The sequence below is a fragment of the Bombus vancouverensis genome, chromosome 10 (genome assembly GCF_051014615.1).
Source record: "Bombus vancouverensis nearcticus chromosome 10, iyBomVanc1_principal, whole genome shotgun sequence".
NCBI classification, from domain to species: Eukaryota; Metazoa; Arthropoda; class Insecta; order Hymenoptera; family Apidae; genus Bombus; species Bombus vancouverensis.
In genome coordinates, this window is record NC_134920.1 from 11,818,296 (window position 1) to 11,840,802 (window position 22,507).

The 22,507-nt window shown below is 40.9% G+C and overlaps 1 protein-coding gene across 4 annotated transcripts in view; it reads left to right on the forward strand.

Annotated features, from left to right (window-relative positions):
- The window catches only part of LOC117163360 (uncharacterized), a 146,269-nt gene that overhangs the window by 113,775 nt on the left and 9,987 nt on the right, over positions 1-22,507 (forward strand). For 3 of the 4 annotated variants that reach the window (XM_033345568.2, XM_076621933.1, XM_033345567.2), the window contains 2 exons: positions 3,553-3,652; positions 21,616-21,786. In XM_033345568.2, the coding sequence (XP_033201459.1) occupies positions 3,553-3,652; positions 21,616-21,786 (271 nt within the window). Of the gene's footprint in view, positions 1-3,552; positions 3,653-15,916; positions 16,390-21,615; positions 21,787-22,507 lie in introns of those variants that run through there. The other variant, XM_033345570.2, reaches the window with a different exon arrangement.

A 22,507-nucleotide genomic window follows, 5' to 3' on the forward strand; every position in this document is an offset into this window, starting at 1 on the left:
ACATTTGCTTGCGACGAGAAAAATGATAGATTCGGCGCCAACGCAAGTTTGAAACAGCAATCACAACGCAATAAAAAAAGAAAAGGAATCTGCACGATCCGAAGCAAGTTGCGCGAACCATCGTCGGAAGCGTGTTCTCGAAACTTTTTTAACCGTTCTTTCCAGTCGTTTGCTCGCGTTGTTTGCACGATGTTACAGCTGTTTCTTTGAGAGATCGTTTCAGCGTGAAAAGTTTCTCGCTCGAGTCGAGAGAAACAACCCGCGTGATATCGTTCGTCGGTTGAATCGAGGAAAGTTCGATCCTCGGCTGTTGAGTTTTTATCGCCGAGCGATAAAGCTCGGGCGAAGAAAGGTTCTCAGTGAGAATAAATTGGCGGCAAGCGGCCTTTCTCTGCTTTGGCTTTTTCATCGGGAAAAAGCACGAGTCCTCGAGAGGGTAGTGTTGTAAAAGGCCAAGAAAGCGTAGTCGACTCGAGTCGAGAGTAAACTCGTACTTTGCGCGGGTAAACCGACACTCGGCCGAGTGCGAGCTTTCTGCTCTTTTCAACTCGCGTTCCGTCGCCCGAAAGAGACCCCGTGGCCATGAAAAATGTAAGGTCGCGCGCACCCCGTGCCGCGTACAAATTATTTCATCATCGGCGGAGAACGTCTCGAGGGGATATTTCGTGGCCTCTAGAGAACGCTTCCTGCGTCTTCCGTTTGTCGTTTATAGGCTTTCGCCTCGTAAACCTGTTCGTTTCGGCTAGAGACATTTTCATTATTTGCAACTACGAAAGATAGATTTGTTTAACGTTGATCGCGGTGGTGTTAAGGTCGAGATGCTCGACATTTTTTTTTTTGCCTAAAAAGAAAAAGTAGGAATTGAAATGGATCGTCGATGTTCTTTAACCTGTTAAGCGTTGTACACGTTGTTTCATTTCTGTCGAAACAAGATACTAAACCATCTCGTCTACGAATAAACCGATAATCCAGAAAGGAACACGATACTTCAAAACCAGCATAAATTAGGCGAACAAGTATCACCGCAAACGTTATCGTTTGAAATATACGGTATCATTCTGGTTGTGATAGTTCAGAAACTTGATTCCTTGGCTGTTTCGAGGACGTTAACCGGCGGATAAGATCCCAATCGAGCGATTTCCTTGCTCTCCCGTTGTTTCACTCCCACGCGCGCTCGCCTCATCGCTCGCTGATCGATTAACTTCTCAGCGAGGGAATCGACGTAGGAATCCTGGGAGAAATTCGTTCTCCGCTATCGCAGCGTGGTATCTGACCCCGTGAACGTCAATAACACGGCTAAATATCCGTGACAATGCTCCACGCGAGATACGACCAACGTAACCGTCCACGAGTTTCGCGTTACAGGAAGAGTCGACTTATCCGGTCGAATCTAATTGTTGTGCCTGATGGCCGAATGGTGGTTACCGGGTCGTTCACCACGTTTACACCCACATTGCGTTTACCAGCTCGACGGGAGAAGCCATCGCTGTAACACGCGTCCCTCTATATTCTCGAGAACGTAAGCCCTAGCGATTTATTGGGTTTGATGCACCTCGCTGAACTCGAAAACGAACAGTTCTCTCTTTTAACGGTTAGTTTGTGTGTCTCGTATTTTCTCTGTGATAAACATTTTTTGGTGTTCGATATAGCTTCTTCGATTAATCGCCGTTGGAAATAATTCCCTGGCATTCGTGCAAAGAACGATGTAAAAGCGTACGAAACGGAAAGCTCGTAATTCGCTAATGACACGTAGGATGAAAGATGTAATTTGATTTGCAAGCAGATTCGAAAGATCTCTTTCGCCAATCACGATCCACTTGGTAAAGTGTCATCAAGCATTCTAAGCAATGCCACGCCAGTTTCACCCTGTCGTTTACAAGTCACCCCGTGTTTCCAGTCGCTTCAGCTATTCAGCCATCGAAGAATCGCCGATACAGCGTCCCATGAGATCCTATGTGCCCTCCGGTCACACAGCTAGAGAGAGCCAGGTCGTGGAGAGAGGAGAGGGATGGAGAGAGGCGATCTATCAGGCGTAGCGAAACGTGTACACGAGGTACACACGACGAGCCCAGTTTTCTCCTATCCGCTGGAACGTTTTACGTTCCTGTGTTTGCGTGTATGTGTTTACGTTGTGTATGTGTACGTGGCGAAGCCGAAGGCATTGTGTGTTCACCGTGTGGAGCTGTTGCTTGATTAACCGCCGTAGAACGCCGCATGTACATACACGGCCGAGCGGGCAACTCGGTTCTCGCATTATTTACGGTTAATGGTTCAAAACGCGGAAGTCCGCTGGCTGTGCGCCACCGCGAGAGAAGCGCTGGCTGGACCTCTTCCTCGGAAAACGCCACTTTTTCAAAATCTCCTCCCAGTCGCGATGTTGTAGATCGCATGGAAATTGTCCAGAATTGCTAAGATGTTCCTTATTACCGAACAATGGGATATTCTGCGCTCTAAGTGGCGGAATATCAATTATTCGCAATCCAATTGTTATTTCCATTATAGAAACTGCAAACCACCATACAATTTTCAAATAGAATGGCATTCCAAAGTAAATTTCTGGTTGCTCGACGTCGACGGCCGCTGGAAACGGAAGCACAAACTTCTCCTGCGCAAACATCCCTTTAAGAGGCAAGTTTCGCCACCTTCGGGCTACGATACACAGAAACAGCACCGTCTCGTCGTTATCATTGCATGCACGCGTCTGCAAAACAATCGAATATCTGGAAGTCTTCCAGTTCTCCCTTTTCCACCCTTCTCGGCAACTTCGACAGTACTTCGCTGCTAACAATTCCTATTTCGCCCCAAAGCGTCGAATTAGACCTACGGAAACGTCCTTGGAGCGCGCGTTGAAATTTCGCCGCGTTCACCGATCTCGCGAAATTGATCGCGAAACAATGTGAGATTATCCGTAGGAAATTGGGTGAGCGACTCCGCGGTTTCACGTAAATCGTATTTCCAGCCGAGTTAGGAACGTAAAAGGATCTCGAGCGGATTATCGATCGATCGTGTTGCAGCAAGAAGCGTCGGTAGACCGCGAGGAACTACGGATTCAGCTCGCGTTTGCGCCTCTATTTCTGTTACAGAGGACTCATCGTGTTGTTTCCTTTGTCGGACGTGCTTGCGTTATCGACACCGTTTCTAGGGTGGTAAATGATTTATTTCTGTATGTTCAGCCAACGGCTGTGACTTGGACATAGCTGGAAAAGAACTTTCCACGCTCTTTTTGTGAAATTAATTACGCTTGGGAAAGTTTGGTGGGGAATTTTTCGATGATGTCTCTTTGATTAGAATTGCTGGTGTTTTACTGTTTCAACGATACCTATACTTGTAATGTATCATGTCGTTTGATCGATCGATCGTTTAACAATTTGTTTGGCGTTATTTAACGTTAATATCTCGTACATTACGAAATATTATATATTACGAAATATCGAATACAAAGTATTTTTTCTCAAACCAGAAAATCTTTAAAACTTCTTTATTCAACAGTGCCTATAAATAACAACACTAAAATAAATAAATAACTAATGTTAGAATAAATTGCTGTTGCAGGGTCTGGACAATGTGAGCTCAGCGACCCTCAGGCCTTTCAACTCGGACATCAACACGCCGAGAATCGATAGCTATAGGTTCTCCATGGCAAATCTGGAAGGTGAGCTATCTTTTTTGTATCCAAAATTCTCAATAGACATCGATCGTTCCGTCTCCGTGTAATTTCCGCGGCTGTGACATTGCGCCGCTCTAAAAAACGTTTCCTTCGGGACAAAAAATCCGACTTCCTGCTTTGTTCAATACCGTGAACGTCCGTCCATGTTCATACACGACCTGTGTCTCGTATCTAGGACAGTTTTTCTAACGTTCTACCCTCCTCTATTTCGTGCTTCGTGAATAAACGGACGGGACATCGCGCACAAAAGAGACGTTTCATCCCGCGAGATTGTGGCGTAGCTTTTTTTTTACCCTCGGAAACGCGCTCGTGGAACCCAAAGAAAACGACGATGTTTTCGTTGATCTTACTCTCTGATTAAATCGGCTGTTGGTGGCGTGCAAATATTCCTCCACTAATGTTCGTGAAACCGAGTCGACGGCAAATGAGTTTTTCTGTGGACAAAGAGGGGACGCATCGGTAAAGAGCAATTTCCGGTGTTTTATTGCACCTTGTGCTGCGATTTCGTGGCGGTGCGGCGATGCGACGAAGAATCTGATCGGACACGATGATCTTATCGTCGATAAAAGCGTTTCGAGATCATAAATTACGTGGTTATTGGAAAACTTGAACGTTAAATGACCGTTTAGGTTAGAGGATTTAATAATTTGCTAGGAACGATGAGCAAGACGTCGTTTAATGTTATCGAAAGTTTTTGACTGTTGGTTACTTTGAAAGTAAAAGTGGTGAAATTAGTTTCAGTCCTGGGTACGAAGTTTTTGACTAAAGAAATCGTATTGAAGTTACACATAGTCGTTTAATCGTAATAATGTATCGTAAAATTGTAAAAATTACTATATTTTGAACTTTATATATATACTTTTTTCTTTTTACACCTTACGAGTCTTCCGTGCATTTTTATGTCTTTACATTTTCCATAAACGAATAAAAATGCGCAGTCCATTGATTACTAATTCCTTTCACTCGACTCTTTTTACTATTCCTCTCGACAGAGTCGTAAAAACGTAGGAGGAATTGAAAAGCGAAGAAATATTCCTATTTCCCCAGTGTGTTTCTTCGAGTGCCACAAACGTCTAGTAAGCAGGCTGAAGCGTAGAAAATTCGACGCTGGTCGAACGTGATGCCTGGTTCGGTGGTGGCTCGAATCGCCGGTCACGTCGTCTCCTGCGGCGATTCTGCGGCAACGGCAGCTGCAACTGCAACGGCATCGAGCCTCGCACCTACACCACGCGCGCTTTATCTTAAATCTTTTGAACTAGCTCCAACCTCTCCGTCGCGCCACGAGAAAAATCCCTGCCTCGTCGTATCAGCGAATTTATGCTCGATAGTGCCGCATAGCAGCCTCTAACCGCACGGTGTACGCGCCCGATAGTCTGAAAAATCCTGTACCATGCTTGTATCTCAGCTTCGCACCCTCTTCCTCGCCTCTGGCTTTGAAAAACTCTGCCCTCTTTTCGGTCGTTCCATTAATTTGCTTCCTTTTGGTTGTTAAATTTAACTTTATTGCTTGGTGGTTCTGTTTTGTTACGGGTATTTCCGATTTTTCATTTTTTGAAGATACTGTTCAGGATAAATAAGAATTATTTCATATTTTATTTGAACTTGAGGTACGTGATTGATTTTAAAGAGCAATATTATTCAAGGTTTTAGTGCGTTTTTCTATCTTCAACGTTCTTTAGTTACAATTTTGTATACTCTCTCGTTCAAAACTACCTGTAATACCTCGTTAAAAATCGTTTTACATTACCCAAGTACTTGTTTGAAAAGCGTAATAACGATAGTACTTCACGGAAGTACGATAATTCACGTTAAAACCTTTAATTATAGAAAAGAGGTGAGAGCGACACGAAGAGGATGAGTACTGCAAAAGTTGAAATACGCGCGTTAAAAATACGTTAAAAATGTACGCGTTGAAAGACGAAGCAATTTATAAAGTGACAGTAGAATCTGCTCCTGGGAATTGATACGAGCGTGTGTGTTTTAATTAATGTACACTCGGATTGAAATCGGAATTACCACGGCAGTTTCATTACCGCGATGCAATAATCTCCACTTTTAATCCGTTCTTTCTATCTTTTCCGTTTTCCGAGCTTTCGCTTTCCTTCGGTCTTTTTACTCTTCGCTCTTTAATTATTCCTTGAACTTTCATTCGCACCTCACTCAAAGGGCAAGACACGGTTCTATGGCGATCGTGAAACGTTCTCAAACCAATTTGATAAACGTCGTTGAAATCACGTTTAAACGAATAAAATTATAGCAATTTCATTAATTTATCTCGTTAATGTAAAATGCCGATTAAAACGTCGTTGTTGTATCTGAAACTGTTTACGTGTACATAAATTTTAATTACCAATTAACACCGTCGAAACGTATAATTACGCGTGACTAAGTTTTATTCGACATGTAAATTATTCAACGTGTCGCTGGATCGTGTTCGAATTAATTTATGTTCAAATTTATTCGATCTACTCTTAAACTATTTCGCTGTATCTTACATGCGTAATTTGAAAACACGCTTCATTCGTGGTTGAACTTTGGTTACCCGCAGCTATGCTCTTTATTAAGGATCCTTGCTTCTTCCCTCGCAAAGTAAACGCGCAGTGAAAAGAACCGACACAAAAGAGGCTCGAAAGAAGCCAAACGTGTGCTCAAAGGACTAACGACTGTTGCGTTCGGCTCGAGACAGGACAGTAGGGGGTAAAATTGGTAACTTGACGAAACTCAAGGAAGGCAAGTCATGAAAAATTAATCCCTATTTTTTATTCATTCAAACTTCCTTCTACTTCGCAGCAGGGACATACCACTATGGCTTGTATTTTATCGTTTACCTCTTTTCTATTTATATTTATGAGTGAAGTAAATCGATTTTTTAAACTTTAATTTTGTTGGTACGAGTAAGAAGTAATTTTACGATCGTCTCATTCTCGTTTCTACAACTAAATTTTGTACCTTGGTCCCGCTTCTTTAGTCGCTCGTTCGTAAACACGTAAATTTGCATAAACATCGGCGGTTTAATCACGATCGAAGAAAAGTATGAAACGCAAACGTGTAGCAGGAAAATTGCACGCTCAGTTGTTCGTTGCGATCCGGTATCTTCGCAGAGGATTGTCGTGGCATCTCTAGAGGGGTAGGCTACGATCGAGTTGTAAAAATCCCGAACAGCTCGGGACTTGCATTCAATTACAGCGACGTAGCCTCGCAGAAATTTAATCAATCATCTCGCGACGCATTAAAATAGCCCAAGCGCATACTACGCTGGCGTCGTTTCATATCTTCCGTCCGTTTTCCTCCCCCGGACATTCTGCATACGTCTACAACGAAATTCTAAGTTAATGATGTTAAGTTTGCAACGGTTGTACTGCGACGAAACCCGCGCAATTTGCATCGTTTCGGAATATTCGTCGTAGCCCTATCGCTTCGAAGAGTCGATAAATGTTGTGGTACCGAATTTAATCTCGTTGATGGACGCTTAAAGAGCTTTCAGTCGGGAGGTAGAAGTTTCGATGGCAAAGAAATCGGAAGCTTTTAAAGTAATCTAAATTTTGCAAATTTAATAAAAAAGTTAGATGAAACGTTCTATGTCATGATCGTGGCAGTGCATCGATTTAATAATTTAAAATATTGTATTTCATACGTATGAGATATTTGAATAGTTGGAGAAGTAGCATAAAACATTTGCGAAGCGAGTTAATTAATTTCAAGAAGACAACCGTCATAATTTAAATTGAAGATAATCGTGCTCGTCACGTGATCGCGTATCGCACTTATGCACGCGTTTCTTATCTCTGTATTACCCGATATACTTCAACGGATGGTTTTACGATATCGCGGCGATCATAAAATCTCTTTATCAACGCGCTTTTACGGAGCTCTCACGGAACGACCATCGGCACTTTCGATCGTCGCGATCTCTGCCCGCTTATCATCTCGTAAAAGCATTCTCATCGAATAGAAAATAAAACCTTGCAGGGAATTTCGTCTTCCTTTGAGTCATCGGGTATTTTATCTGTAGCGCGAGGGTAATGTGATGCTCGTGCGAGATTTGGTAGGTGCGATAAATACAACAGTCTGTTATGTTTCAAAGATGAAATGATTTTTGGACAATTTAACTGGCTGAAAAATAAATGGATGTATCGTAAGATCTCCCAAATTTGATAGTAATTAACATAAAGACGTGTTTAAATTTTTAAAACCTTCCAAGTGTATAAATAAAATTTTGTCATTATTTATCGGAATTTAAAAAGTTCAGCAGAAACTGTACTATAACAGAGCTGCCAAAATATTGACACTAAACTTCTCTGCAATGTGCAAATATCGCAAAAATGTCCGAGTAAAATTCATTTCTGCGCTTTGTATTTTTCTCGGATAAGTTTTATTTGAAGAACAGAGGAGAACGGACGCATACGAGCTAATATTGATGCAAATTTTAAATAGTCTAGCCGGGCGCATTCGTTGAAGAGCAACGAGCGATAATAAAACAGATAAAATTCATTTTCTATAAAGCACGCGAAACCAAGCGAAAAGGTTTAATGCAACCAGTCAGGTATCCTTCTTTGTGCCGATCTACCTAATAATTTTGTTGTCCACTATATTAGATACAATATGTTTGCGCGTTTCCTCTTATCGTACGTAGCCAGGAACAAGCGTAACTAATACCGGAAACAATTAAGTTTTTAATGACTTCTCTATGTTACGAGCGATGAAAACGATCAATCGATGCTGAAAAATTCAATATATGTTCGAACGAATCGGTAAAAGCGTAGGTTGAACACATTTGGTAATATTTCAGACTTTTACAGGCTTTAGGTGAATAAAATTTATACTGTATTTGGAAGCGAAATGTATTTTCAATAGAGTTTTCGTGACTCTTTTACGATTGAAATTCTAAATTAAAAATTAAATCGTTAGTTGAATTTTAAAGCATTTTGATAAAATTTCACGACGTATATTTTACGGCATTATGGAACAACGTGTGTAAATATTGGACCTTCGACATTTTTTTATTTTAACGTGAAATTAATGGATAATATAATTTCCAAATTTTGTTTTCATATTATTTATTTTACTCTTATTAGTATTTCTTTATTATTCTTGTAGGTAAATAGAACATAACGCCTTCGGCACTTCGTGAAATAATTTTCATGAGATTACAAAGAATATGTATAAAATGATAAAATCGATTAGTCGACGTTTATTTGTTTGGAGCTACGGAAATGAATGAAATGTTGCGACCTCAGAGAAAGACTCGAGAATACGGATTTTTACGCAATTCAAAATATCTCCATTGCGCGTTCTAAAGGAAATCCCTGCTCTCCTAGCTCGTTAATTTATTCTCTTTGACAAATTGTTTCTTCTTAGTCGAGAACGAGTATCCTGTGGGAAAGGTTGCGGCAGAAATTGCCAGAGGCCGTGAGGCTGAACCGGTCGTATTAGGTTCCAGCCTCTTCTGACGAATAATGTCGCGAGTTTATTTCACTGTCACCCCCCGTGCCGCGGCATAATTCACCCCGCGGATTTTATTACGATTCCGAGACACGGTTTTCTTACCTTCGCGAGGGTGAATTTATTCTTTGAACCCTAGCAAGAGGGTTGGGGCCGTGGCACGCGATCAACGTCGTGTGCGTGAAATTGAGAAATGAAAAAGGAACGTCGGCGAATGTTTCTGAGCGTATTAATTGTAAAGAAACCAAATTCAGAGAAATAATGTGTGTCACGTGTTATTAGAAGCCTGTGCGGAATTTCAAAAAAAAAAAAAAAAAAAAAAGAAAGGAAGATAATTATACCTCGCTATTTTTCTAGCGTTATTAAAATCTATTTACCAAAGTAATTACGGTAAATATCACGGTGATGGCGATGCATTAATCGTGACGCGCGTCCTCGTGATCCGAGGGTTACTCGATCGCCAGGAAGATAACACTCGTACGGTATCGTCGGTGAAAAAAATTACATGCCGCCCAAACGTGCGAGAGAAACTCGCCTGAGAGAAAAATTATTACTGCAGATTAGTCCAGCCTGCCTTCTTACGACAGACCTAAAGTGACTGTCATTATATTTCACGGCAATGCTGCAGCCTGATTAACGAGTGCTCGTGCGCTCGAGCCACCGCAGCTGTTTTATCGCACGACACAGCCTTAAGGTTCTTACTCTGTCGCGTTTAACCTAATTACATACTTTCCTCGGGAGGTACGATCTTCGTGCTAGCGCGACGATCTGTTTAATTGTAGGAAAAAATTCATCGTTTCCCGTTAGACCATTCGTCGTCGCATACTCCGTGTCCACGCTCACAGCTTGTCTAGTGTGAAATTATACATAATTTTCCCCTGGTAATTTTTGCATTGTGATATAAATTCGTATATAATTAAAACAGTATGATATACGACGGGAAATAAAATGTATATCTATCATCGTATTTTGGTTTCAATTAAAGTTAACGTTAAATATCTACCTACATGTTTTTCGTTATTGCAAGAAAAGAAAAAAGAACACGTTAACGTTAAAAAATCCCATTTACTGTTAACATCGATTGTTTAAGGTTTCTTTAAAATTGCAAAGGAACATTTTAACGACTCCTCGAGTTACATACCAGACACGCAGCCTCAATTTATTTATCCTTGCTAGAAGTCACGGTTAGCTTCACGATCGTCAAGTCAAGTTTCCCGACGTCTTCAAACGTCGTTCGTGCACGCTCTTTCGTGCGTGCACACGCAACACCAAAGGTTGCACTTGTGTGTACAGTGCATAAGCCGGACTTAACAAAACGTGGGGCCGTTCGTGACACAGGGCGGGGCTCATTAGTTAATTAAACAAACGTGTGGGTCACGTGTGCACGATCGAAGGTTACAGGCCCCTTTTGTTAATTTGCTGCCTTTGCTCGCTTGCACGCTTACACGCGGTTCATTTTTGGCAATGATTTCTAGCGCGAACGTATGCGTAAGCGTTTTCCGTGAAATTTGCTCGATGCTTCTTCTTTAAATAATAATTCGCGCGAAGAACTATTCCGAGAAGGTTAAGAACGAAAAATATAAAGAATCGTGGCAACGTGATTGATTTGGATGTTGAAGTTATTTAGTACTCGTACATGGTATAAGGATATTTTGATGATATTTTTAAAAAATGTTTTAAGAGCATTGCGATGCAAATATCGAAAGGGAATAATAAAAAAAAGTTCGTGTTAAAAAAGGAGATTCTTTTGGAAAGACGGATTCTTGAAGCACAAGTTACTGGTAAAATTTACGTTATTTTATAGCGAGAGATTTACTACAATACTTTCACTATCGGAAGTTAAAATACTTACGACAGAACACAAGAGTCAATTGGAATATTCATTTCCTCATAGTGTTGCGTTAAATTTTACAACGATAAAGCGAAATTTATGTTTGAGTCTTATGATTCGCTCTTGGAAAAAGCCTCTTCGTCTCTAGAAACGCAATTATCATTCTTCTCTTGGCACAACTCATTGTCGGTTTTCGCGGTGACGGAGCAATCATCGTCGATGACACCACGAATCAATCCATAGGCTGCGAATTGTCGCGATAATTGCAACACGAGGCGTATACGCGAACGGCTCCGCTTTCATCGCGACGGTCGTTCGCCTCGTGCGACGTATCGGCTGCCAATTAAGCCCGATAGGAAATTGTTGTTGGTGTTTTGCAAAAAATATCGCCGTGTCAGCGTGTACTTTGTCACGCGTGACCGCCATGCGAAGCGCTTCTATTCGTTTACACGCGACAATAATTCCGACGGCTTCGTTTTCCTTTGTCATTTCTCTGCCATTTCTCATCAAACGCGTAGCGATAATAAAATTGAAAGTAAATAGAAACATTCGTTATGCTAGGAAAACGATTGGTTAAAGTAGCTAGAGTTTAACGCTGTTTTCTGCCGAGATTTGCAATTTTTGTCTGGTTAAGTACAGTTACTTTTTTTTTTTTTTATAAGATAGAGATTTTCAATAATCTACGATAACCTGCACTTTTGTACGTTCTATTCAAATACTCGGCAAAGATTTGACGGTAAAAAATATCCACAATTTTCCTAGCTCGTAGGGAAATCGTAAAAGAAAACCCACGTCGGTTCGCTTCAAGCGAACTTGGCTAACAGCGCGACGAAATCACCCGATAGCATTATCAAAACGTTAATTACTTGCGAGCCGTGGCTCGTTGCTGCTGCTATCTATGCAGAACGATCGACCTGTCCGAATTATCGCGTGGTTCGTCTGCGTTCCGTGCGCGGTTTCAATGGTAATAAGCTCGACGTTCGAAGAGCGAACGCCGTGCTATAGAAAAGCGATGAAATAGATGCGAAATAAATGACCGGTGCAAATTTCCCTCGATAGAAAGCTGGATGAACGTTGAAGCGTGACGATGTGAAATAATTAATCAACGAGAAAGAAGAAAAAAGAAAAGAAGAGAGAGAAAAAGTGTCCCTTTGTTCGATTTCCAACGTCGAATTCGTCGCCTGAAGCACGCTCGACTCGGGCGCTCGATTATTCGCCCGGTATTGTTCGATTTGCGTCGCTCGAATCTCGATGAAAATACGTTTTAACGCATTTCGAGCGTTAAACGCACTCTCGGCCTCTTTCCGAGCGGTTTGCGCTTATAAATATCGCGAATTATTGAAATACACGAGAATCGACGATTGTTGCGAAGTTCGAGTTATAGTCGATCGCCGAACGATTGAAATTCTTTTATGTACGTATGTGTATGTGTTACGTAAAACATTCTGAAATTTCATTAGCAACTGTAATGAGACACGACTGTCACGATCGTATTGGTGCAATTAACACACGTAACATGGACGTGAAACTTCCAAATTGATAAAAAATTGTACACCTTGTCATAAAAATACGCAACACAGACGGAGTCGCAAAAAGCTTCGTAATTTTATCGCAATTCGTCACATATCGAATTTTTTCGCTCGATCTGCCAGTTGCAAGCGAATTAATCGTTCCCGAACCATGATGAGATAACACGGGAATACCGGTTTTCTCCGTACAATTGGTTAAATATGACGCAGCTGCGACGTCAGATTCAGCGTCAATAAAAAGGTACGGCAAAGGTTATCCACGTTCTCATTAACACCCGTCGAATAGCGCTTAGGAATCGCAGTTCCATTTTCTTCCATCTATTTCTTTCTTTCGCCTCCCTCAGAAAGGTCAGTTGGAGCCCCATAGGTCGAAACGATCTGTTATATTCGCCGTCTTAGCTAATTAATTTGTTAATTATCAACGTTTAATCGTTGATGCGTGCTCTCTCTCTCTCTCTCTCTCTCTCTCTCTCTCTCTAACACTTTAGAAAAGATATTGCGTAGACGTAATAAAGAATAAAAAAGAAATAATATTTTTTAAGTAGGAAAACCTTTTGTTCGTTTCCGTCATTTGTACAAACCTCCTCGATGTCACTTGGTTCAGTATAATTCCTAATTAACGATGTACTGTATGTGAAAATTACAATTGAAACGATTCGAATTCCTTTTCATTGATGGAACACTGATTCACTTGATTTTCTTGAAATCGAAGCTATTAACGAAACGAAGTTCAAACAGATGAATCGCGCCAGCTTGAACTACTTAGATGCGAACGCAAAACTGAACGGCGGCGTATTCAGATAAGCGTAACAGATTTATAGAAAGTATTGCGGTATCGTTCGATAAAATTAACGAGTCTCTCGCGGGTGGATCAAGGGGTCAGACACTGATTGTTAGCCGACGCCACTATGGAAAATGCGATTTTCGTCGATGAAAGATAGTCACAAAGAAAGTTGCGAGGAAATATTAGTCGTCAGAGGAGACGTGCAAGTCGAATGATTTATGCGGTTCGATTAATCTGGGTTACGCGTTTATCGTTCGCTTTGCGTATTCGCATAATCGACAGGGGTGAACGAACCTCAGGCTCGATCGCAATCGTATTGCTCGTCCGTACGTTGTCGAGGAAAGAACGAAAAGTGCTGAAAGAACTAGGTTGGTCAAAGTATGATAAGAGTATCGATGAATTTACTGTGATAACTCGACTGTCGATATTTATGCAATTTTATATTTTTATGAACTCGACTGAAGAAATGGAACCCAAGTATACACTAAATATCACAATAAATATTTTATTTTCAATATTTTCTATCTTTACGCATATCATGCGCTTTCTGTAGATTCGTTTAACTCTTCGATATTCAACAAATCCGTGTATCTCTACGGTCTAACTAATAGAATTATTCTAAGAATTTGCGATCCGGGAGAATTTAATTGTTCGATATCGGTTTGCGAGCAGCTCTATAAAGTAGTAAGTGTTCGAGTAAATAATAGGAAGATACCAGAATCAACAATGACTATGATTTTGTTACTGGGACGAGAAAGTCGGCATTGTTTAATATTTTCGTAGCGATTGAAATATATTTGCAGAATCTTTAATTACACGTATTCCCTAAACATTTAAATCGTTAAATTCGTAACTTATTCGAAGTATATCAGATTTACAAATTAATTGAAAATATAATACGTCTGTACGAAACGTCTCGCACGGTAGCTAGGCAGTTTCGTCGAAGAAAACCACGCGGAACAGACGAATGTTACGTAAAGCGCATAGAAAATGTCGATACCGCTGTTCGAGGCTCGTTCGAACGAGAAAGGGAAGAAGAAGCTCTGACACGGTCGCAAGACGGCGATAACCGTATCGAACCGCATTAATCACCGTCCACCCTTTGTTTCCTCCGTTGTTCCCGACGCGTTTGACACGCTCGAACTCGGTCCTGGCGACACGAATTACAACACGAATTAGTTGTAAATCCAACGGACAAACGATCCACGCGAGCGTTGCGTTGGATGGCGTCGATTGTAATTTATCAAATCGCCTGTTGGCGCCCACACTTCAATCAATACGAATCTTCTGCCCGGTCCGTGAACTCTCTCGTTCTCCGTGTCGGCTGTGTCTGCTTCTACATACGCGGCAACGAACGAAGCTCACCCATGCACACCGCCTGAAGAGCGCAATTTAATCGGCTTGAACGACGTTTCCCTATTTCCGAGTAATTCTCATCGTATAATCGTCTGATCATTGCGTTGAGAAAACTGGAACGATTAGATCTGACGATTCTCGAAGATCGACGGACGCCGATTATCGATAATATTGATTGTGATATTAAAATAATATCGAAAGGCGAATGAACTTGTTATACAACCTAATAGTACTGTCAGCGAAACTCTTGTTTGGTATAGAAACTTGTCGAGGCGTATTCTTGCGTTTGAGGGAATTTGTCGGTTGCTGGAGAAGCGGCAGGGCGTGGGTGGAGTTTAAAGTAATTAGGAAATTGAGTTTCCGCGTGCTTATAGAGTATGGGTGCGAATATTAAAGGAACAGAAGTACTTAATGCAGAAAGTTTTTGTTAATTAGGAAAGCAGAAGTAGACATTCCGGTTATGGCACCAAAGGGTGTTTGTTTCGAGGTAGGTTTGACTTTAAAAGCACTTTCCATTGGAGAAGGTAGTTGAGAATTTATAAATGCAGTACGTTTGCTTGTAATTTTCGAAGGAAATATATGGGTATGTTCACTTCCTCCTTTAAACATAAATACAGTGAAAATATCGATTTTATTCGATCAGATCGCAGTTGAGATTACAACTATAAATTGATCCGCTTAATAAAGTGGTTATCGTACAACAGCTTTCACGGGCTGTTACATTTTATGCCGTGCTATAAAACGTATTAGCACTTTCACGTTCGCTGATTCTTAGTTACATTTGATCAACGAATACAATACGAATCACGACTCATTGAAACGCAGAGAATATTAAATCAAAAGACTGTAATCCTTAAACGAAAGATTGACATCGCTTAAGTAACGATCCGAAGAAGCAGATTCGGCACGGCGATATTAAATTCGATTCGAAAGAATCGGAACGTGCGACCATTTTTAATTCTTAATCTCTGTTTCAAAATTCGCTAATTCGTCATTTATACCACGCTCCTCCTCTTTTCTCTTTCCTCCTTGGTGCTTTCGTTCAAGCCAATGATCGCGTGAAATAATTTTTAACGCTAATAGGCAGCCTAATGGACGTTTGCGTAATTCTCTGTGCACGTCCAACCCTCTTTACCGCGGCGGAGACATACCACGTACGAGCTGCGGGGCTACACCTACACGCAAGCGTGGAGCGCGTCCGCGCGGAAAACTCTCGAGGCAAGAGGCAAGTGTGTTCACCTTAAGGCCTTTAGTCGAGCGCCGTCGCACGCGCCGTAAACATCATGCGTTTGTGTCGCAAACCTCGCGCTCTGTTGCCCCTTCCGTACCTCGATTATCTCGCGTAATCCTCTCGGTATCGATCGTTGATACACTTGGACGCGAAGCTTCGTCGATTTCTAATCTTCGCGTTTAATCCCGCCCGATAATAAATCACGTTTTTACCTAGTTAATCGAATTAACAGCGCGTTCTGTCGTTCGACAAAAGTTTTCTTTCGCGAGTTTATATCGAGTACTTGATAAATCGATCGATTTGTGAACCATAAGATACTACAAAGATCGCTGGCTGTTTATAAACAGCGATCAGTAACCTGGAGTGTTGACAACATTACGACCCTGTACATACGTAGTACGAGAAATTTGTTGCTTGTTTTGCGCCATGGATTTCATGGATCTTAGCCGCTGATCGACTTTGACAAGAGGATATCGTTCCTTGTCGATGAAAACATGCTCGCGAATTTCGGAAGCAACGAGAGTATACTGGGTTATCTGGCCAGCAAAGGTACGTTGGCTCACGTTGCGTCCAATCAAGGATCTTTAGATTAGAGATGATCGCAGACGAACGCTGAAATTACACACTTGGCTTTGTCCGCGTGATAATACGCGAGAAAGCAGATAGAAAGTAGGTTTGCCGGTGCTTCAGGGACGAATTCTATTTGAATTTCGAGATCGCTTTCATTGTGATAAGGATACACTTTTCGATGTTTGTTTCAGGCCATTTTGTCGATCGCTTTCAACGAGTCGCTGGCCTTAGTAGCTGGGTCTTTCCTCGAGATAGATATCGCGATATTTTGTAGAATTGTTATGCATGCCAATTGTTACGATCGTTTCATTTGTTTCAGCTTTGAAACGGAAGATCCTAATCACGATCAAAAAGATATGTTTTTCAAGATATTGTAATCTATGTTTCAAGCGTATCGATCCAATCGCTTTACAAATGTTTAACGTGTTATTTAACTCGAACGAAGTAAGTAAATTTGTTCATTTGCAAAGGAAGGTAAACGCAGTTCTCTACCATAAACGAAAACCAGCAAGAATCGTCTGTTATTCAGGTGCACAGAAAGTGTGCACAGACTGTAAAGTCAGCTCGGTGCGTTCACACGTTGAATGGATGACGCGTTTCGCCCCCGGACTCCCTAAAAATTTTATAGTTTCCTCGTCCCTGTACGAGGAGAGAGGCTATGAGAGATACGTGATACGTGTCGTATCGTCGAGGAGGATCGCGCGCGAACGTGGTTGGGCATTAACGCGACTCGAAAACTCCACCGACTCACGTGCATCACCTCTGTGTCGACCGTGAATCCTTCTGGGAATACAAATTGGACGTTTCTCGTGTTCCATCGGACGCCATGAAACGGTGGTAGACGCGTGACTAACGGTAATCCATGGCATATTCGCGAGTTACGAGGCTCGCTCGTTTTCCCGGGTTATTTCATCGTTTGTAAACGTGGAAAGTGCTATCGCGAACCGTGCGCGCTCGTCACGGTTTCGTTTTCGTTCGAAACATGCCGTTGAATCGAGTTTGGTCGTGTTTCGGTCACCATTAGCCTTTGAATAGGTTAGCCTCTTTGTTATAGATTTTAGATTTAACGTTTCATCGTACGTGAATGAATCGATGATTCTATACAATAATGTAATAAAAGAAAAGAATTTGTCTATTAGTTGTCTTTAGGTACTGTTCACAAATTGTTTGCAAGGTAAAATTGCAATCACGAATAGTAAATACCGTCTGTTCTTTTTACGCATAGTATTCATAAAGATCAATAATCATCGAAAGGAAAATTATGCACCCCCGTTTTGCTGATGGCTTCCAGGCACGCAATTTGATATATCATCGACTAAGATTTCGTATATTTAGCTTCACGAGTCTAAACTTACCAGTAACCTGACGATCAATGTGGTCTAACGTTTCTAAAAATATTTGCTTAATTCCATCAATTTAATATTTTGTTACTGTACGCTCTGATCGAAGATTGAAGCAGATTTATTTTACACTTATGTGGGTTATTTATTCATTTAAAAGCGTTGCATTAAAATCATTGTACTCGTCTGTATAAAAAAAATTTAATTGGTTCCATCGTAGAAATTTAGAACTTAATCCTCAAGATTTATGAAACCTATTCGAAGAGATCGTAGTAGCGTTCCAGTCTTTCGTCATTTTTATTTGTAATATTTCTTTTTTCAGTTATATCTTATTTGAATAATTTCAAACTATATTAATATTCGATACACGTGCGTCCTCGATGACCATGAAACACGTAATAAAGCAGTGGGTAAAATTGCTGATTTATACGTAACAGCTTTCTTGTGTAAATGGATATGAAGAACAGTTTAACGACACTCATTTGTGGAAACATTAATGAGAATTCTTCGAGGAAAAATGTATACACATATCTGTTCTCATATATTTTCTTAAGTAGCGTCGTAAAACAAAATAAGATTAAGCATGAACGAAGGGAATTGTATATTAACAGAGCAACGAATAACATGATAATTATCAAAGTTTCAAAATGTATCGTACGACTTACTCGGCTCGATTTTCCTTCGTACAAGTTCCATTTCCACCTAGAACACTACTGAAACTTCTACCTTAGGGACAATTGTACTTTACTCGCTTTCAACGCTCGTTTAAACTAGTTCGAGGAGGATTATCAATGAAACGTTATCATAGATAACGTAAGAAGCTTTCTGCACACCATTTTCCACCGAGTTTCCCCCAGCTCGCATAAAGTACCTTCCGTGGAACTTCCGTTCCCATTGTTATCGTTCGTTGGTCAGAACCTGCCGTGCAGAAGCATTGGTTCTTGGCTGATCGACGATGTTAAGTCTGCCAACAATTGGACCTCATTGTTAAGCAGATGAGTATTCGGAAACTGTGAATGGTTAGTTTTCGGCTAACAATCGGTGATTAGCGACCCATCGTCTGAACTACAGCCAGCGCCAAAGATTTAACCTTCCAAGGTAGTTTTCCCTCTCATTAGGAGTTCTATCAAATGCACTGTGTAATGGGAAGGTTTTCGCGTCATTTGTTTCGTCGTATTTTATATTCGTGTTATTTAATTCAAATGTATCAAACGTTTGCACGATACTGTAGAAAAGAAGACACGAAAGAAGGGGTTAAATATTATTTTTGTAATTATATTTGTATAGAATAAAATGAAGCAACATAGTCATTTCGGGTAGGTAGAAAATTATGAACAATTTAAGATAATCGCAATTTTTCTATAATTCACTTCCGATGAGATAACAAAAATTGCAGAATAAAAAGTATATTGTTTTGTAAAATGCATTGTACGTTTACGTGATGTAGAAGCACATCGGGTTCTTTTCACTACCAAGAAGTTGAACGTCAGCACGTTAGAAATTCGATGCGAGCCACGAATGAGAATCCGATTGATAAAGTTAGTCCGAGTTTCTTGGGTTTCCTATTCGTGGTAGCCGACGCGCAGATTCGCGTTCATTCGCGTAGCTCGACAATCCCGAACAAGATACCGTCACATTCCATATCGACTCTGTCATTCGTTCTGTCAACCTTTGATGGAGTTTCTGAATGCTGCTGATATGTATACTCTGTGTTCAGCAAATGGGTTTGCCTTTTGTTCGAAGAAAAAAAGCAAACGACCTGAGTGATCTAGATACTGTCTGTAAAATAATATCTTTAGATCGTAGCTAATGACTTGATTGCATGTATATAAAGTACAAGTAGTATAAGCTACATATATATTAAAAACGTCTAAAAAGGAAATTAATATCTTCTGTATATATCTTCATACAAAACTCCTTACTCGTTTAAACAACTATTTAATGTTTGTTGCAATAGCATTGGGACATAAATTAATGGGAAAAATAGATCTCGCAATAATAGCAAGTAACAATGTCTATTGCCTGGCTTATTTATTTTTCTGCTCCATTAGCTCGACACCGTATGATCCGAATTAGAAGCGATCTTGACACTAATTCGCAAGTAACTGATCACCTCGATAATCCGTGTTCGTCGGATCTTTTACGCCGATATACGTAGCTTGTTTAAGATACAACGCGTATCGCGTATTCGTTTCAGGTAAAACGCTGGAAAGGGTTTTCAGTATTTAGAGTGCCTGCACACGTGCCCTTAGTTGCACTCGTGATGCTCGCAGTGGAATGTCTGTCGTCTTCGGACGATTCGCAAGAATTTCATTCTCAGTTGCTATTCGCTAATTGCGAGTCGTATTATGAAAGGAGAACACTCGACGAATGTGATCTTTTTCCATGGTGAAATAATCGTGGCAAATTTTTAAAACGTTTCTTTTGAATTTTTTGTTCCACAATTACACGCTTTGTTGTATATTAAATAGGATTGAATATAGATAAAAGAATGAATTTCAAATGGCAAATGAAAACGAAATAAGAAATTGAAAGTTATGTTTCGAAGAACCACTCTAGAAATGATAGACGATAAGGATTTTGTGGCTAGTTACGAATGTCGGTTGCATAATCCGTTTAAATAATTTCCATCGAGCAAAGAAATCGACTCTTGCCTTTACCGACTATGAGCTAATTTCGTTAATTATCTTAACGAAGTCGATATTATCACGCGCGGCTAACGATCCACGATAATTATCGCGTTATACGAAGGAGGATATTCGAGTCTCGAGGACTGTACCTTCTACGTTTCGTATGCGATATTTCCTGGAGGATCGTTACAGCAAAAATCGTTGAAAAATAAACGACGAAGGAAGTACAAATGGCAACACGGAAACGTTCGCTAGCTGAGACGAACTTATTACCGTTGGAACTTATGACCGTCGCGTCGTATCGTAGAAATGTAAAGAACACGATACTCGATATTCTTTTCTCCGTTTCTTAGTAGAGGTACTGTTCAGTGTAACGAAGATTGAAATATATTAATCGACCGAAACGATTAAAAGTATTGGCCCACGAAACGAGACGAGAAGGTAATTAGATTTCTAATAGATAGAGCAAGAAAATTTAACGCGAAAAATCGGTGATTAACGAAATAAGTATAGCCTAGTCGGAAATTTGATTTTTCGTAAATTTGATCGTATCTCGGTATCGTAATATTTTATCTCAAAGAATAATCAATTTTCTACTTACATACGCGAGGGAAATGTTAAAATACAACTTTCCCGAAACCACTAATTACAGCCTATAAAATACCAAAACACTCGCCTTAATGTTATTTTTCTCGATTGCCAGCAAATTGGTTAAAAAAGAAAAAAAGAAAAGAAATCATTTACTGACGCGCACGAACGGCGTGAACAAATTCCAAAAACAGGCATCGACCGGTTTACAGGCAAACGATCTACGGATGCAATTAAAACCGTTCGTTTCTTCGTCAGCCAAGGACTTTCGCCTCTGTGTTGCACGAGGTCAGGTACACGAGTCTCGCGGGTCCGAGGCCTCGTTTCACATTCGAGGAACACGAGCGAACGTGCGGTTACCAGATGACCGTACAATCGTGCGGGTAATTAGCGCGGAACTGGTTTCATCGTCGGATCGCTCATAATTCGTGTCCCGACCATTAGCAGTTTCCCTGCGATCGTAATCGTTGAACACGATCCTTCTTTTAGCGTACCAACGTGGGATATTCACTTTTACTCTCTTTATCTGCTATCTATCCTTTATTCTTCTTTGTCCTTTCCTTTTCTTTGCATCCGTTGCCCGGCTGCTTTGTTCTATATGGTTTTAAGTCGATCAATCGAGTTTATTTGTTGTTCCTTTGTCGCAGATTCTCAGGATGTCGATCTGGATGCTATCCTCGGAGAGCTGTGCGCTCTGGAGCGCCGCTGCGACGGCGATATCGCTTCTACACCTGCACCCGATTCGCAGAGACAGGGCCGACCTAACAGCACCAGAATCACTGCTGGGGACAATACCGATATCGGGAAAAATGAAGGAGGTTTGTTTATTAAGAATTTAATTTATCGGACGAGCTTTCTTCTTTGTCTTCCTTCTTTTAATGACTCGTGTATTTTCGACCAATCGCGGGGAGACGCAATCGCGAGGAGAGACGTCAACGGGAGTCGCAAATTCCCGTTGCGATTATAGTAATCGACACCACGAGTTGATCGATCCCCTGATTTCCGTTAAGATAATAGGGGTGATTCAGTTAGTATAACACCTAAGTTACACCGTAGAGTAGATATAATTCCTAGATGAGACTTTGCCGCACGAAGATAAGGAGGTAGATATGCACAGTAGAGCAAGGCTCTTGGAGTTGAACTTAGTACGTTAGTGGACGTAGCACTGGAGGATACTTAATAGAGGAAGTGAGTGTTCGTGCTTAGACTTAGACGTTTGGCGTTAGATTTGTACCTAGTTGTTGACTTTTCTAGCGGTGTAGAAGAAGTAGTTGACTTTTTTAGCGGTGTAGAAGAAGTAGTTGACTTTTTTAGCGGTGTAGAAGAAGTAGTTGACTTTTCTAGCGATGTAGAAGAAATAGTTGACTTTTCCAACGGTGTAGAAGAAGTAAAGTTGAGTGACGATGCTGTGTCGGAGGAAAGCTAGCGATAGGTGTTTCTAGAGCACGGGACCATCGGATTTGTTCATGACATTTTTGGTCAGGAAAAGTGAGGGCAGTATACATTGCTTCTGATTGGATAGACGAAGGTTGGTGGACT